This window comes from Poecilia formosa, unplaced genomic scaffold (assembly GCF_000485575.1).
Source record: "Poecilia formosa unplaced genomic scaffold, Poecilia_formosa-5.1.2 Scaffold100, whole genome shotgun sequence".
Taxonomy (NCBI): domain Eukaryota; kingdom Metazoa; phylum Chordata; class Actinopteri; order Cyprinodontiformes; family Poeciliidae; genus Poecilia; species Poecilia formosa.
Window position 1 is genome coordinate 1,209,848 of NW_006800039.1, and position 16,826 is coordinate 1,226,673.

The 16,826-nt window shown below is 36.6% G+C and overlaps 2 protein-coding genes across 2 annotated transcripts in view; one reads left to right on the forward strand and one right to left on the reverse strand.

Moving 5' to 3' along the window:
* Positions 1-2,890: 2,890 nt before the first annotated feature.
* Positions 2,891-6,528, forward strand: s1pr3b (sphingosine-1-phosphate receptor 3b). Its single transcript, XM_007558934.2, has 2 exons — positions 2,891-2,960; positions 3,524-6,528. Exon 2 carries the CDS (start codon positions 3,590-3,592, stop codon positions 4,646-4,648), a length of 1,059 nt encoding a protein of 352 aa, XP_007558996.1. The 5' UTR covers positions 2,891-2,960; positions 3,524-3,589; the 3' UTR covers positions 4,649-6,528.
* Positions 6,529-8,536: 2,008 nt separating this feature from the next.
* The window catches only part of shc3 (SHC (Src homology 2 domain containing) transforming protein 3), a 38,418-nt gene continuing 30,128 nt past the window's right edge, over positions 8,537-16,826 (reverse strand). The window contains exons 5-14 of the mRNA XM_016674744.1: positions 14,923-14,986; positions 14,061-14,180; positions 13,863-13,916; positions 13,628-13,679; positions 13,420-13,549; positions 12,540-12,693; positions 11,760-11,850; positions 11,465-11,656; positions 9,215-9,540; positions 8,537-9,134 (exon numbers count right to left, since the gene is read on the reverse strand). Coding sequence (XP_016530230.1) covers positions 9,006-9,134; positions 9,215-9,540; positions 11,465-11,656; positions 11,760-11,850; positions 12,540-12,693; positions 13,420-13,549; positions 13,628-13,679; positions 13,863-13,916; positions 14,061-14,180; positions 14,923-14,986 — 1,312 coding nt within the window. The 3' untranslated portion in view covers positions 8,537-9,005. The remainder of the gene's footprint in view (positions 9,135-9,214; positions 9,541-11,464; positions 11,657-11,759; positions 11,851-12,539; positions 12,694-13,419; positions 13,550-13,627; positions 13,680-13,862; positions 13,917-14,060; positions 14,181-14,922; positions 14,987-16,826) is intronic.

The following is a 16,826-nucleotide window of genomic DNA, read 5'->3' on the forward strand; positions in this document are numbered from 1 at the left end:
GCTTTATCCGTAGGACCTGTTTTGTCCCTATTCTCAATAATCATTGAAATAATAATATCGTGACTAGGTATTAATTATAAAATATTATTTTAAGACCTGAATTTTGTACATTGTTTTCAAATTTACTGTCGCCTTGAAGAAATAATCGAAAAAAAGGACAGACTTAAACAAGACATTAGTGTACAGACATAACTTTTTTGCTATTGGGCTGAAAAAGGATAATTGTGAAGATTTAGCTCCTTGGTTTTCTTACAGCATGTTTATTTGTATTTACTGTATTGTTTACTCAGATTAAAAAAATATTTATTACATTGTGTGATTCACCTGTGCCGATTGTTTTTCTGTTGATTTTTATAGGACTTTTGTGAGAACAAGACACGTGCTAAGTTTGAAATTGAACAAGGATGAGAAAGTTGCAATCAGAGCAGGCGGCACTGACATTAACAAAAAACGTATACACATTCACTGTTTTACTGCCAAAAGCCCTTTAGAATAATGATGATAGAACCATACAAACCAATATATTTAAAATGTGAAAACATTATTGAAAATATTTATATATTCTGCAAATCCAAATTAAAGCAAAATAAAAAAAGTAAATAAAAAACATTCTTTTTGCCACCTTGTGTGCAAAGTTCCACTTACTTTGACTAAACTGAAGCTCTTACATATTTTAAATTATGTTATTTTTTTGTCGTTTCTATGTACAACAGGATAAAAATAACACTAATTTGCATTCAAAGTTGAAATTTTTGTTCACAAACAGTAGACACCTGAATACTTTAAATTGTTTGTAATGCATCAAGGCTAACCCCTTTATATATTTCTTCTGCAAAAATGAGAGTTCATGCTGAAGTTTGTGTGTTATAGATTTTATAGCCACATTTCACTAAAACACTGAGTTCTATTTTAAAGATAGAACAAAAAAGAAGAGTTGTGGTCATTGTATTCCTTTCATGAGAAAACCATGAAAGGAATACAGTGCATTAATGCATCTACTCAGATGCATGATTTGCAAAAAAACACACCAAGTGAGTCAACCACAATTAATACAACCTCAAGTATGCAAGACATCATGTTACGGTGAAATTACTCTTATGTTTGGGTTAAAGATGTGTTCTCATATTTACAAAAATTTTATATCTTTTGTCGTTAGGGTTTTTAAAACATATTTGTAAAAAAAAAAAAAAAAAAAAAAAGATTCTATCTTTAGACATTTTTGCTGAATGATTTTGAGTGGAAACCAGGGTAAGCAGAAGTGGACCCACAGATGGATGGAGAGAAGATCCAAACTCCATGCAGAAAAACCACAGTTTTTTCTGGTAAAGATGACTTCTCAAGAATTTAAGAGGAAATTACAACAGGTTGACTGCACTACATTTCAAAAATGACTGGCCCTCCAGCAAATAGAGGAAGTTCTTTTGTTGCATGTATGGGACTACAGGCTGTAGTGGTTTAAAGTATTTTCGTGCAAATGAGAATTAGGTCCACGTAACATTGTCTCCAAAAATGGGCAAACATAATGACAGATGGAAAATGAGTTTAGAAAACTTCTCTGTTCCTCTCTGAACTTGCATTTCCTATATCTGTAAACCTGCACTTCCTCCACAATGTTTTTTCATAAAATGTTCTGTCAAATACAATTTTACATGAAGTCATCATGCCTGATTTGAAATAACCTAGCAGTTTATGGACACAAAGTAGATGGAGACTTGACTCTGTTTGAACAACTGGCTTTTGTTTTCATGAGACTCCAGCCATCATAATACAGAGGACGGCAACAACTCTCGAGATAGAGGGAGGGAGGATGTGGGTGACTTTAGTGTGAAATATTTATAAATCACTTCCTTTATGAGTGTGTGAACAAACAATTACAAAGATTTCTTCATGAAGCACAAAGGACATGAAAAACACATTTCTGTAAGTACCTTTTATCCCATCTTCAATTACCAGATCGCATGGTGAAACTATGTTCAGACTTATATAGTGAAGCACAGCTGATTACTATGTTTTGCAATTTGTTCTGCTTATGTTGTCTGTTGCATGTAATTTGCAGAAAACAAGATTTTAACCAGGAAAAGCAGAAGAAAATGTGTAGAATTACCTCTAAAATTGTTGCAAATTGCCATATGTCTAATGGTGTAAAGTTCCGATGAAAAGCATTCATGCCCCTGAAACTTTTTTTATTTATTTATTTTTTTCAAATTGATCACATTACCATCACAAACAATTTAGTGTTTTTTTTAAAAAAAAAATGTTTTTATTTAATAAAGCCACATAAAGTCATGATTAATTGCAAAGGTACTGCTGTCCTGGCTAATTTTATCTTCCATTTGCATTTCAATACTTTTATGCAAACCTAAATAAATAGGGGAAATATTTAATTTTGCCACAAATATTACTGTCTCCTCATTAGTTAATAAAAATAAAAAATCCACCAGTCATCCAAATATATGTTTAATTCTTATATTTTCCTAGTGTACTGTAATTTAAGGAGAATACACATTTATTGCATAATTTAGTTGAGGAGTGGTAAATAGAAATGCATTTATTTAGCATTGTTCCTCTTTAAAAGGAGGACAACTTTTTATTAACTTTTGACGACACTGCGCTGCATGTGACCTGAAGATTGAAAGTAGAATCTGAATCTTTTTCACTGGTCAATTTTAATACCTAAACACTTGAGTTTCAGGGGTATTTGTTTTATTGTTTCATCGTCTGCTTGAAGTGAGTGTTTGTGAGTGAGCAGTGTAATGTTAGTGATGGCTTATTTTATCCGGAAAAGATGACCTTTCAGAATTTAAGGGGAAATTGCAACACAATGATCAGTCTTGTTTCAGGTTGACTGGCTCACAAGCATTTAGAAGAAGTTTGAACTTCTGGCTTTTATTTTCGTCAGATTCTCACCAGCACGATACAGAGGAAGACATCAACTCTTGATACAGAGGGACGGAACAACGGTAAGCTGAATAGTCAGCATACAGGCTCCATCTTCAATAACTCTTTGAAGAATCTGAATTAATGAGCTACAACATTTAAATTACGTTTGGGATTGATAAGGTATTTTTGAATTTGAATGGAAATAAAATTAAATCATATTTAATTTGTAAATATGCAAAATTAGAAAATTGGTTGCATGTCTATTCTGATATGTCAGTTGTAGAAGGCTTTAGTTGGCTTAAATTTATTTTACTCTACGACCTAGCTCAGAGGTAAGATTATTTACCGAGTTTATCAGTCAGACTCAATGCAGTCGGCCCATTGCAGTCATCCGCTTCACATGTTTACAATCAAAGCACTTCTAACAGCAAACTCAGTATGAGACTGACATTTTTAACGTTCAAACTTTTATTTGGTTGTATTCATAGTAAAAGAGGTTATGAAGCTAATTAGCTTCACTGTGGGGTTATTGTTTTCAAAAGATATGCTTGCTCTGACAAACTAACTTAGAGTGCCCACTGTAATTTACTGAATATGGCTACCTACTTATAAATTCATGCAGTAATATTTTCCTCTGTTGCAGGTGTTGGTGGACTTTTGGGATACGGCTGAACTCTGACCTCTACAATCAGCAACTGGTATTCTGAAGATGAACATAATACTCCTTCACTACAACCACACTGGGAGGATGGGAAACCAGCAGATGAATCATGTGGACTTTCAAGTCATCATCTTCCTCATCATTTGCTGCTTCATCGTTCTGGAGAACCTCACCGTCCTGGTGGCCATATGGAGGAACCACAGGTTCCACAACCGGATGTACTTCTTCATTGGGAACTTGGCACTGTGTGACCTGCTGGCTGGAGTCTCCTACATGGTCAACTTGCTCCTCTCTGGGAATAAGACGTTTGATCTCTCACCGAGTCTGTGGTTTATTAGAGAGGGCAGCACATTTGTAGCACTCAGTGCCTCCATCTTCAGTCTCTTGGCCATCGCCATAGAGAGACATCTGACTATGATCAAAATGAGACCTTATGATGCCAACAAGAACTACAGAGTGTTTCTGCTCATAGGGACCTGCTGGCTGATTGCTGTGATCCTGGGAGCTTTACCCATCTTAGGTTGGAACTGCATGGACAACCTCCATGACTGTTCCACAGTCCTGCCTCTGTACAGCAAGAAATACGTAGCTTTCTGCATCACAGTTTTCATAACCCTGCTTTTAGCCATGTCAGTCCTTTATGCTCGCATCTACATCCTTGTAAAATCCAGCAGCCAAAAGGTGAGTAAACACAGCAACTCTGAGCACGCTATGTCCCTGCTACGCACCGTCATCATTGTAGTCGGAGTCTTCATCGCCTGCTGGACACCCCTCTTCATCCTGCTCCTGGTGGATGTGGCGTCTGAGCAGCGCTTCCCAGTCCTCTACAAGGCTGACTGGTTTATAGCACTGGCTGTGCTCAACTCGGCCATGAACCCGGTCATCTACACTCTGGCCAGTCGCGAGATGAGACGGGCCTTCCTGGCTCTGGTTTGTGGCGTTTGCTACAAGATGAAGGCGTCGGTGAATGGGAGTGGGAACAGGCAGTCTCTTGAGCCGAGTCGGAGCAGGAGCAAATCATGGAGCAGTCAGAACAACCAGAACCAGCAGAGGGGCCAGGAGACGGACACTGGAATGAATAGAGAGGATGTTCAGGAGGATGTTTAGAGTGATGGGAAAAACTGACAGAAGAGTTGCAGAAATCAAACAAAATGTGGAAAGATGCTTGAGAGATGAAGTCAGTTTAACACGAAGCAAATCCGATATGAAGATTGGACTATGCAGTTGCTCCAGCACAGAAGTTTCACTTTGGTGACTAATGTTTACACAACTTAAGCATCTGTAATTGAGACCAGCACAGTTACTGAATGTACTAACTGTGCTGGTTTTGCCTTCTTGTCAAGTCCTGAAAGAAACCAAATACGTTCAAATGGGATCATTAAAATTGCAGGCAGATATTTAGAATATAAAGAAAGACCATTATTATTAACAGTGCATTTCCAGAGAACAGGTCATCTACACTCTGGTCAGTTGCGAGATGAGACGGGCCTTTCTGGCTCTGGTTTGTGGCGTTCGTGACAAGACGAAGACTTTTTGTGGACGTCAGTGGGAACAGACAGTTCCTGGAGCCTCGGCAAAGCTGGAAGAAATCATGGATCAGCCAGAACAAACCAAAACCAGAATGAACAGAGGGGTTTGGAGACACACACACACCCCAGTGAGGTCTCACAGATGTCTGGAACAAGAGTACCCTCAGAAGGGGCATCAGGACCACGGAGAAGACTGAAAAAAGGGTGCAAGTTAACCAGAATTAGGAACAAGCTCTTTTTCCTTCTCTTGGTGGTTGTGCCAGCACTGCCCAAGCCTTTTCAAGGCCGACTGGTTTACTGGACCGGCTGAGGTCAACCCTACACTTTGGCCATTAAATTCAGATGGGAATTTTCTGGCACCTGTTTGTGGCATTTGCTGCATTTCTTTGGTTACCAACAAATGCTTCAACAGCATGAGCTTATCTAAAGGAGCCAGATATGGTTTTTATATGAAAGCACATCTGCTACTTAGGGAAAATGTGTTTTAAAAAATGCCAAAAGCTGCATCTGACACCAAAGGAAAAGAATCTTAGTCGTAGGAAACACAAGAGAGATTATACACATTCACAATTTTATTGCCAAACAGTCATACAGAATAATGACAAACCCATACAACTAAAAGATTAAACATCTGTAAACATCATTTGGACTCGTTTTTATTTCGTACTTTTAAATATAGCTGTCCCGAAATAGTGTTTTTCTGTGACTCCCTCTGTCATTAATGTATAACCCAGAAAGAATGACATTTATAATACATATTAATAGTGAGGGAAAGAGACCAAGAGAAAGTGAGAACACTAGTCTCAAGCAGCAACACGCAGCAGGGCAAAAACAACCTCCAGTGAACAGGCATGCCCCATTGAAGATCAGCTATTGCACACTGAAGGGAGAGAAAAGAAAACACCATTTGTACAAATTAAAGGCACATTTCAGTCAAGAGAAATCTGGAAAGACGCCATCAGTGTCCAAGCATTTTTTTTTTAGTCGAGTAGATTCTTTACATTGCAGAGCTAATAAGGTTCAGTCTGTTACATTCAAGTATGAAGCCGTTTTCACTTTCTTCAAAATGTTGTCCAATTTGCTTGTTTGTTTTTTTTTGTTTTGTTTTGTTTTATTTTTTTTAGAAAATTTAGTATCGTTTCCTTTTGCAAGTTCTCAAGTTTTCTGGAAAATTTAGTCACAAACATTGCAGAAGTAAGAGATGTAAAGAAGTAAAAGTGTTTTATAGTATGCCAAAGGTCCATGACCAAACAGGTTGCTGTGTGGTTCCTGTACTATACACACCTTCTTGCAGCAAAACACAGGCACATTATATTACATTGCATCTGTCTTGTCAAACTCATTGAACACGTACTTGTTTTGGTACAACTCAAGTGGTCGAGTGCATTTCAAATACAATGCCCCATTCATTTGGTATCCATCAGTCCTGACAACAGTAAGAATGAAGCCATTTGAAAAGAAAAAGAGAAGAAAAAAAAACAGGCAGTTTCCAGAGCAGCTGCAGATCATTTCCACTAACCCCATCAAAATTTGGGTTTCTTTCTTCATGAAATAGTAAGACTCAACACTGAACTGTTTATAAGATCAATTGTTTACAGATGGCATTGACTCTGAAATGGAACGACTCTGAAAATGAACAAATACTCAAAAGGTACCATTATGGCACCTAGTGGCTGAAGTGTATATATGGGTAGGCATAGGCTGGCTCGCATTACCAGAGAAAGTGGAGGCATAACTTCAGTTTCTCCAGCAGTTTTCAGAAACGATCGGGAAGCAACAAGCAACATATCCGACTGAAAGCTGGCTACCTTTACAAAGTTTGATTAATTGAACCCATTATTATGGCAAAATAAAACATGGCAAAAACATAATATTCTGGGGAATAATTGCCTGAACAACTACTGACATTAGTGATGTTTTCTCTACATTTTTAATCATACATAGATATTAAAGCGTATTTTAGCAACAGACAGAATAATTCTTGCGTTCAGTTTAAAGGTAAAAGAAATTGAAGCATAGTACTGTATGTCCCTGTATTTTAACACACCTTACCATTGTTCGTCTATTTTTCTGTGTATTTTTATATGTTTACTAGAAGTGTAGTCCTGTTTTACTAAGACTAAAAAAAGAGCAGTGGAATGAACTTATTGAATTTGGGGAATCTAGATCTTTACCAAATGAGCTATGAGTTTACAAGACTTTTCTGGTTTACCAGCTGTGGTTTTACCATCATTTCTAAGTAATTACTGATTATATTTTTCCTCGAAACAAAAAATGAATTCATCAAATGCCTCAGATATTCTGCCAACACAGCGTAATCTCCGTTTAATCAGCAATGGAGGGGCTACCTCTGTAGGAGAGTGCCGCAGTTCTGGTTGGAAATTAGGATCCTAACGCTTCATTAAAAGGGAGCTGAACTTTATTTCTGGTGATCTAAACAAAAAAAAAAGGTTTTGTCAATGTACTCCCTCTACTGCTCGAATGTAAAAACACCATCTGCAACTGAAGTACATGTATATGGTTTTTACCTCTACTCCATCTGAAAAACAGAATATTTGGGAAGACATTTTTACCATAATCTCTCATTTGGTAAAAATCAAATTCATTCATACTAAAACAAAACCAAGCAGTCTTTAAATTTGCTTGTGGCATTTTAGCACAAGCTACAGACTTTGTGGATTTTTATTTTCTTTTTTATTGAAAGCTTAGACCACCTTTAGAACCAACTAGCAGTTTTGTGTGAGCTAAACCTAAATATATAGGTCCAAATAAGGGCCATGTATGGACTTAACACTGACCAGCCCATGCCTAGTCATGATTAACACATTGAATCTATGCAGTTGTATTTTCAATAAGTGCAAGTGAATAATCTGTTCTAGCTTTAGTTGATGTGAAAGCAACATTTCCATTAATGACACCTTGAAACAGTGAGCACTCATCTAGTACGACTGAAACAGAGCTCCGATTGTGCTATTCATGTGTAATCATTCAAAAAAAAAACAAAAAAAAACAGAAACCCTTTTTAAAAAGTTCACCCAAAGAGCCGAGTGTGTTCATTTAAAATGTGAGGATATTAAACTGTATCAAGCACCAAAAACTAATCACCGACAACACCTAAAAGTCAGAGAAAACCAATTCAAAACAAACCACTGGTTGAAAAAGCAGATTTTTTTTTTTTTTTTTTTAAACAGTGTCGGCATACACAAGCACCTCCTTTCAAATGAAGGGGAATTCAAGGTCTACGAACACGGCCACGAGAACAATTGATTTGAAGTCATGCGGCTGCAGTGACACAAGGAAATACTTTATAATTATATTTAAAAAAAGGCTGATCTCTAAAGCCATTGACTGCAGTATGAAAAGGTGTCCGTTTGCTCCCCGACACTGTGACAACACATTCGGCTTCAATCTCCAACAAAAGTAGCTTTCATATGGAGACTAATAAATCAAGCCGTCACACTAATGGTCAGTTTCAGGGCATTTTTATTTTTTTATTTGAATTTATTTAAAAGAGCCTTTTCTGATTCTTCAACCACCGAGTCAACATGTTCAGTAGAAATATGGTTGTGCTTGACAGACAAAACTTAGTTTAGAGTTTATTTTTAAAATATTCTTCTTGCCTCTTTGAGGTTTTATTTGCACTGCGTCTAAACTACAAGAACAATTTGTCGCTTTATTGTTTCTTTAAACACCAAATCAAAGTATCAAGTCCAAATGCACTGATTTTTCTTCTCAAAAATATAGCATTTCAGTCATCACAACAAAATAGCAATTCTATAAATAGTTTTCCTTAATCCTTAACAAATCTCGAGTACTCCAGTGACTCCAGTAAAGCAGGTCAGTGTTGAGCACATTGAGCCTTTTGCAGGCATCTTCCAGTTCCAGGAGGAGAGCGCATCTAAAGGCCCTCTGCTTCCCATCAGGCATTTCAAATATCACAATTTCCTTTCAACAGGCTGATGGAGACAGAGTTCACTCCCAGCTGAGACAATTGGCAAATTGTTGTCACGGTGATGGCCAATAAGGTGGCTAATGCTGTCAAATATATGATCTTTTGTCCGCACCTTTGAAAAAGAAGAACACAGGTGTTAAGAATCAGTTTTGGTTTCACGCTCCAAAACCAGCTTTTATAGCTTGTTCTTACCGTGCCTTCGGGGTCCACAAGCAGTAAATGTTTGGAGAGTCCATTGTGCATACCAGTCAGAACGTAGGACCCTGGGTTGGTAGTGCTCGTGCGGACAAGGAAGTCCCCATCGCTCTTAAGCAGTTTCTCAGCATCACGCCGGCTCATTTTGCCATGGTACCATGTCTGGCCTTCCAGCTCCTCTTGCGCGCGGAAAGCCAAAGATCGGACAAGGAGAGGGCTGGAGTTGTCAACAGAAGCTGCCTTCTGAAGGTTGGACACTTGAGTCTGGGACTGCCCTGGGGCCAGTGGCTGGGACTGGGACTGAATGGCTTCCTCAAAGGGCTCTAGTGCATGAGAGAAAAGTTAGAGTCACGACAGAAAATTGAAGTTCAGAAGATTGTAAAAATATTTCCGCATTGCGTCATTTACGGGAAGTTGGCAGACCAATCTAGGAAGGTTCAGCACTGTTCCATGTACATCCATTAGTAGATAATGGCTCTCAGTGCAGTTTACTGGAGTCCCAAAGTCTGAGAAATGGCTTGTAACCATTTGTCGTCAGAACAGTTTGCAGTTTCCACCGTGTTGACTGAAATTTAATTTAACTTCCCAAAAAGTGTTCAAAGTTCACTCATGATTTTACAAGGGGGGTAATTATATCTTTCACATAAGGTCACAGTGGTTTGAGTGGTTTATATTTTGGTTTTACAGTTTGCTCAGATTATTTGAGCCTTTTGTTGAAATCTGATTAGTGATAAAAGAGCAAAAACAGAAGAAATCAGTATGGGAACAAATACTTTTTCATATGACTATATAAAATCAGTAGTCAAGTCAAATTGGGGGTTAAAAGGAGGAAAGAATAAAGCCATAAAACATTAACACTGTTATCTTCTTATCTTTTTGCTGACATGATGTAATTAAATAAGACTTGCATAAAGAGGTAAAGCTGTGAACTGCTGTAATTATTTTAATTACAGCAACCTCTGCATTTAATGGCACCCCTGGTAAAGATGTTTAAAAATCCTTAAAATAAATGTACCTTTTATTACAGTAGCATAACAATTTATCACGATTTAACTTTTTATTCAAGTATGTTCACTGAGGTAGTCAAGTCCCACATTGAGACAAGCATTATTTTTTTTTAAATCCAACTTTTTTACAAAATCCTGCTGAAGGGGCTGCATTTTCATTTTACTAGTAGATTAACACAAGATTTTATTTAAATGCCCTGATGCATCAGACTGTCTATGTACTATATGAAAGTTTCCAGGGCCTTTGGAAGAGAAACGGGTTTAAAGAATCATGTACATCTACCATCCTGAATGTCATCTTAACATGTCTTTCATTTTGAAGTGTGGGCAAGAGAAATGGACCTCCATCATATCATATAAGACCAGGAAAAAAGCTAGTTATAGATGCCTAAATTCTCATAAAAGTTTACAAGATAAAATAAAAATCTTGCTTAATCAATTTTAGAGTAATTTTAACATAAGTATTCTATTTAAATGTCAAAAGCATTTATTTCAAGGGTTTTCTGTTCATCTTAAAACAGTAGTACCAATACATGTATAATAGCACAGTTTTATAAAGCAAAAAACTTTACACATGATGATTTTGGCTTTAATTGGGTTTACCAGCTACTGATGACAGTTCTCATACCATACATAAAACTACAAATGACTTACCAGCAATTGTTTCTGGACAAATACTCAGTTATACACCTGACATGAGAGCTAAATATGCAAGAGGGCAAATAAGTAGTAAAACAAAGTGATGCAATGGCCCAGACAAACCTCAGACCTAATATGCACCAGTAACACTGAAACATTGATGGGTCAAAAAAATGCCCAAACCTCAATGGTCCTATGCAGAACCTATAAAGACAAGAGGTCTAATTCCATCAGCAAAACTGTGGCAGGCAATATTGAACACTGTTATTTGTTGTGGTCTTCAAACCACAACAAATTCAGTAACTTGGAACGACAAGTTACTAAATTATACGTAGGGCTTAATTTTTGACTGCATTAAAAAAAAAAAAAAAAAAAAAAAAAACAGCTGCAAGAAAACTAGCTCAAACTACAGAACTTTGACAAGAGCTTTTAACTTGTAAGGTCTTTGTATTTTAATCAACACAATTGAACTAATCTCTTCCAAAAATATTGGGCCGAAAAAAATTTTGTCTTTTCAAAGCATTCCAAGTTAGAATCATCTAATTTTATTATGCAAAACCAATGGTAACTAAACTTTAAATAGAAATCAATCAAGTCTTACTCATGTCAAACAGGTCCTTCTGGGGGCTCTCTTTGCCTGCCTCTACTATGCCCTTTGTAGCATTTTCTGCTTCAGCCTGGAGAGCTGCAAGCACCTGGGCATCAATCTGCTGGGTGTTCACGTACATGGGCATCTCCGCTGCTTTAGGTGTCTGACCTTTATTCTCTGGGAAACCGCTGATATCAAAAGATCCTGAATATTGAAAGAAACAAAGCCAAAGTCAACCTGCTGAAGTGACAACATGGTCCAGGAGTAAAGATGTGCTTACTGTACTGGAGTGTTTGGTGGTTCCTACCCTGCTGCAGGAAGATGGCTTTCCTTTCATCAGCCCAGTTTTCACAATGCCGTCCCTGGTAGTACGTCTGATCCACCGAGCCCGGACCAGTCTGATCAAACGCACAAGCAGTGAATTTATTTTTCAACAAATACACATACAAATCGTAGGACATTGTCACACCTAAAGGTTTCAGAATACATTTTAATAATCAATAATAACCTGGATAAATACAGAAAAATTTATTTAAAATGATGTTTTTAATGAGAGGAAGTATGTATATTTGCCCTTGTTAAATTATGCATTAAATGTGAATAGCCCTTTCTATTGGGAAGTTGAGAACTGACCAGGACAAAATGACACATGGAAACATTCCAAGACAAAATGTTGGAATGTTTTAGAAGGTGTGTGTCCCCTTATGTCGCATAAAACAACATTTTGGGGGAAAGATTGTTCTGACAGTCAAACATTTTGATGGAGCCATTTTTCAGCATCAAGAACCGTCATTGTAACTGTAATTTGTGCTTTGCACCAAAATGATAAAGTTTGTCACCTTAAGCTTGAGAACAAAGTTATCTTTGTCTGATATGACATTCTGTAACAGTCTGAAACATTTAAGTCAACTAAAAACACAGACACTACTTTTTAATGGCATTGTAGTCTCACATCAAAAGCATATAAAGACAAAAAGACTGCCATCTCAGCAAATTTTTTAAATGAGGTGCCGATTTATTTATTTTTTTAAGACAAAACCCGTCCACGATTGTTTTATGGCGCTTTAGAATATTATCAACCTTCTACCTGGCCGCCTTCACATGCTGCGTTCTGATTCGTCAGTCGAGAATCAATAAAGCCTCCTTGGGGTGGCATTTTGCCAGGGATGTTGTTATAATAAGGATGTTCTGTTGACTCCTCTTCTTCCTCTGTCCATGCCAACTCCTCCATGTTTAATACTCTGGGAAAAAAAAAAAAAAAGCATTAAACATGGAAAACCATTAAATATATATGTAAAGCAGAACCTAAATGCTGAAATTGAACAAACAAATGTTTCTTAAAAGTTATGGTTTCACCTCAAGAAAAGTTTATTCACCGTAATGTTAACACTGAATTCATATGAAGCTTACAATTTCTATTTCAACCTTATTAAAAATATTTTCAGTGTTTTATTACTTTTGAAGACACCAATTTCACCTTTCAAATCACAAAACAATGTTTATTGGGGCTAACTTACAGAAGATCTTGTTCAAAATTTGTAACTATTGCATTTACCAAATAACTGAAGAATCCTAGCATAAATGTAGGCTTTTCAGAACATATTTTGCTTTAAAGACTATATTTATAAAAATGCTAAAAATAAAAGTATGCTTAGTAAGTTGCTTGTCTTTTTAACTTTTATTTATTACAGGTTCAGCTTAAGTTTTATTTGAAATAGTCCAGCATCTAGAAAGTAGTGAAAAGTCTGTCCATTTAATCCATCTATTTGACAAGGGAAATTTTAAAATCAAATCAAAGACAAAGCAGGTCAATTAAATCTAAATCATTGTAAAAATTTATAAAATAGAAAATTAAGAAAAACTAGGAAAAAAAAAATCTTTCAAATATCCATTTTCTTTTTTCTAAATAGCCATATTTTTCCAGACCTGTATAAGAACAATTCAAACATTGATATTGAACTTCTTACCTGTCATGGACTGAGGACATCTTGCTTGAGGGACACTGCAGGTACTGCTGGAAGCGAAGGTCAAACGCCTGGCCGATGGTGCTGATAACATCCTGAGCGAGCCCGTCGGAGCATTCGAGGATGTGACATGCTGAGAAGCGTCAGATTACAGCAGTAAAGAACATGCTCACATTAGACCGTTTTATGAATGTCAGAAATGCATCCTCACCTCTTCTGTTGACCGGGTCCTTTGCTACATAGGCAACATAATCTGTTGTATCCTACAAGAATAAATGATAACTTGGTAAATTTCACTGATATAATACTGCTAATACATTGAAATGGGTCAATATCATGTGGTAAGTTGTATTTGACAGAGTGAGGTAATTTGGATTAAATCGCAGATATTGATTCTTTAAAACATCTATGTTGGTAAACTGAAAATTAATGCTGGAAATACTTACAGGATCTCCACCTGATGCAAAGGAGATAGACTGCATGTGATGGTTGGCAATGATCTGGCAGAAGAAAAAACAAATTCATTTGTAAACTGAATATTTTGTGCACATACAAATCATTGTGAAATAAAGTTTAAAAGTCCAAAATTAACTCACCCATAATGAGTTAATTTTGGACATAATTGGGGATTGTTGGAGACTGACCTGTTTGCAGTCAGGGGTCATTAGGTTGAGGCTACTGGTGGAGATGTTCAGGTTGATGGACATGCCAGCAAACTGGAGATTACTCTTGCCTAAAATGTTGGACAGGGCTTTGGATGGTGGCTAAATGGAGCAGGGGAAGAAATACAGAGATGGAAGAAAAAATTTTATCGTTTCATGCAAACTAGAAAAAAAACCCCTCAACTTAAATATTTCTGACCCCCCCACCTTAAACTTTTAAGAAACTCAAACCACCACAACGAAAAATCTCCAGTCTGAATCTGATGCCAAATATAACATTCATCTCATTTAAAAGAAGGTTTTTAAAAGAGAGTGGGCAGATTAAAAAGGACATAGTTATTTAAGATACTCCGTTTTATGTCACGATCACGCATTTGTCACACATCCACAGGAACATCATCTAATATCAGAACCTCCATTCAGAGAAATTAGATGGTACTCATTCTGTTTTTGTTATATTCCCTTTTCTGACATTTGAGGAAGCTTTAGAGAGCAGAATAATGCTTCACATTAAGGCCCACAAACAGAATCCACTCACACACACTGCAGCTCAGCCTCCTGATCACAGATATTGTGAACTACATGAGTCACTAAGCACTGTGCAATACATCGTGGGCTGAAGCTACGCCCACGCAGACATGGCGCCATTCGTCTTCATCTCCCTTCTTTGCCTCATTTCACATACAGGAAGGTAAAAAGGAGTGGGGGCAAAACATACAGAGGGGTGCTATAAATAAACCACAGAAGGGCAAATGAATATCCAATGTCCTTTACTCTTCAAACTACTGAGCAGTTTGCGTATATTCTTCGGGGATCTGGACGGCGTTTCCATTTGTCGGCATACCTTTCTTTTCCGCAGCGCTCCTTTGGTCCCAGGAACTGCTTCACACACCAGGCTGATGGCTTCCCTGCAGGGAGGGTAAGAGGACAACCATGTTCAGCGTCATCAGCAATAACATGGATCATATTCCCATTGTTACTTACTGAAAATCAGTTACTATTGTGCTATTTATCCAAAACAGATTTTTTATTTTAGTTTTGATTTCAAATCTAAATCCGCTTTAAAACCATTCAATATTTAAATTAATATAGAGCTATAGTAATGAATGAATAAATCATTAATTAGAGTAGATTTTTTTATTTTGACGGAAGATATTACAACACTATATAAAAAAAAATAAGAATAACGAAACAAGTCATTATGAAAGGTGATGCAACAATAAATTTCCTGCAAGTTTTTAGCAAAGAATTTTTCCTCTAATGTAGTCTTGCCTACATTAAAGGACCATGTTTAGATTCAAGTCATTTCAATGCATTTTTTTTCCACCAACTTTGAAGATACTTAACTTTTGTGCATATGACCGTCATTACACAGATTAAAATGTGTTCGAGTTAACGTGTTCATCTTCTAAATACCTATGCTTCAGACAGGCACTACATTGTGCTTGTCCACAAGTTAGAAAAAGCTGTTGAATTAGCTGGAAATGAAGAAATGGGATTACGTTTCAGACTTTCATACACTTTTGAGCAAGTAAGAATTCATACACAGAAGACAAGCACATGAATTACATGATTAACAATAGGACTAATTTAATAAGAAATGTGCACAATTCAAAAATAAGAAACTTATCTTTCTGATAAATCTAATAACTCGTCTCCTGTAACTTATGTTTTTTTTGCCTGACATTCTGAACAAAAGAGGCTAATCATGCGACGGTGGGGCTACAGCGACAGCTTTCCAAACCAATGATGCAAAGCTCAGGAAGTCATGCAGAAAAGTGGACAAGACAAACCAATTCCCATCAGACTTTGTTTCACTGCACATCAGTAACAAACTTCAAAAATACTTATGGAGTGACAGAAACCTCCAAGTGAACAAATAGTTTACATCAATAAAAAAATGATTGCTTTACCCGTTTAATGGACAATGATTTGAATGTTTTGTTGCTTAGATACACTAGAAAGAAGTCATCTTCATCAAAAATATGGCATCATGCAGGAATTTTGCAGCATTTTATTACACACACCTTTGATGAATCAATCATTTTTAATGTTTTACAATGATGCATACAATTAGATTTTCAAACTTGTGCAACTCTTATTAAAATGGGTTTAATTGTCTCTGTATTGTATTTTGCTTGTTACTTTTTTGGAGGAGGGAGGGCTCATTTGGACTCTGACACAATAGAGCCACTGAGTCATTGTCAGGGTCTGAGTCACTTTAATCACTGTGTCATTGCTGTAATATACACAGACTGAAAAATGGGCTTACAGAAGAAGGAGCTTCAGTCATTTGTTAATCAACTAAACAAGTAACTGATCTTTTCTTTAAGGTTAAACAGTGAAATAGTTCATGTTATCTTTTGTATACAATATTTAAATCTAACTGCTCATTTTATATTCACTCAACAGAATCAACTACATCATTATACTTTAGTTCATTTTCATGGTACGTAGCAAAATGTTAAACATGTCTGTCTATTGCATGAAGACATAGATGAACATTTGAATTGTAAACATTTTGTTGGTGTTTTTTTTTTTCACAATACAAGTTTTATATTCCAACTTTGGGATCTCTACCCAGTGTAGGGACAGTAGAGGATGTTGGTTTAAATGTCACCGAAATGCTTTAGAAAAAAAAAAGCATCAACATTCAGCAAGCTCTTGTACATGGTTGATTTTTTCCCCCCCACCAACTGGACATGCAAAGTCGGATTTAAACAAAAATGTTTGTGAAACAAAAACTCT

Excerpts from the sequence above, each read along its gene's own strand:
- s1pr3b (XM_007558934.2), top strand. The coding sequence starts at position 3,590 with ATGAACATAATACTCCTTCACTACAACCACACTGGGAGGATGGGAAAC.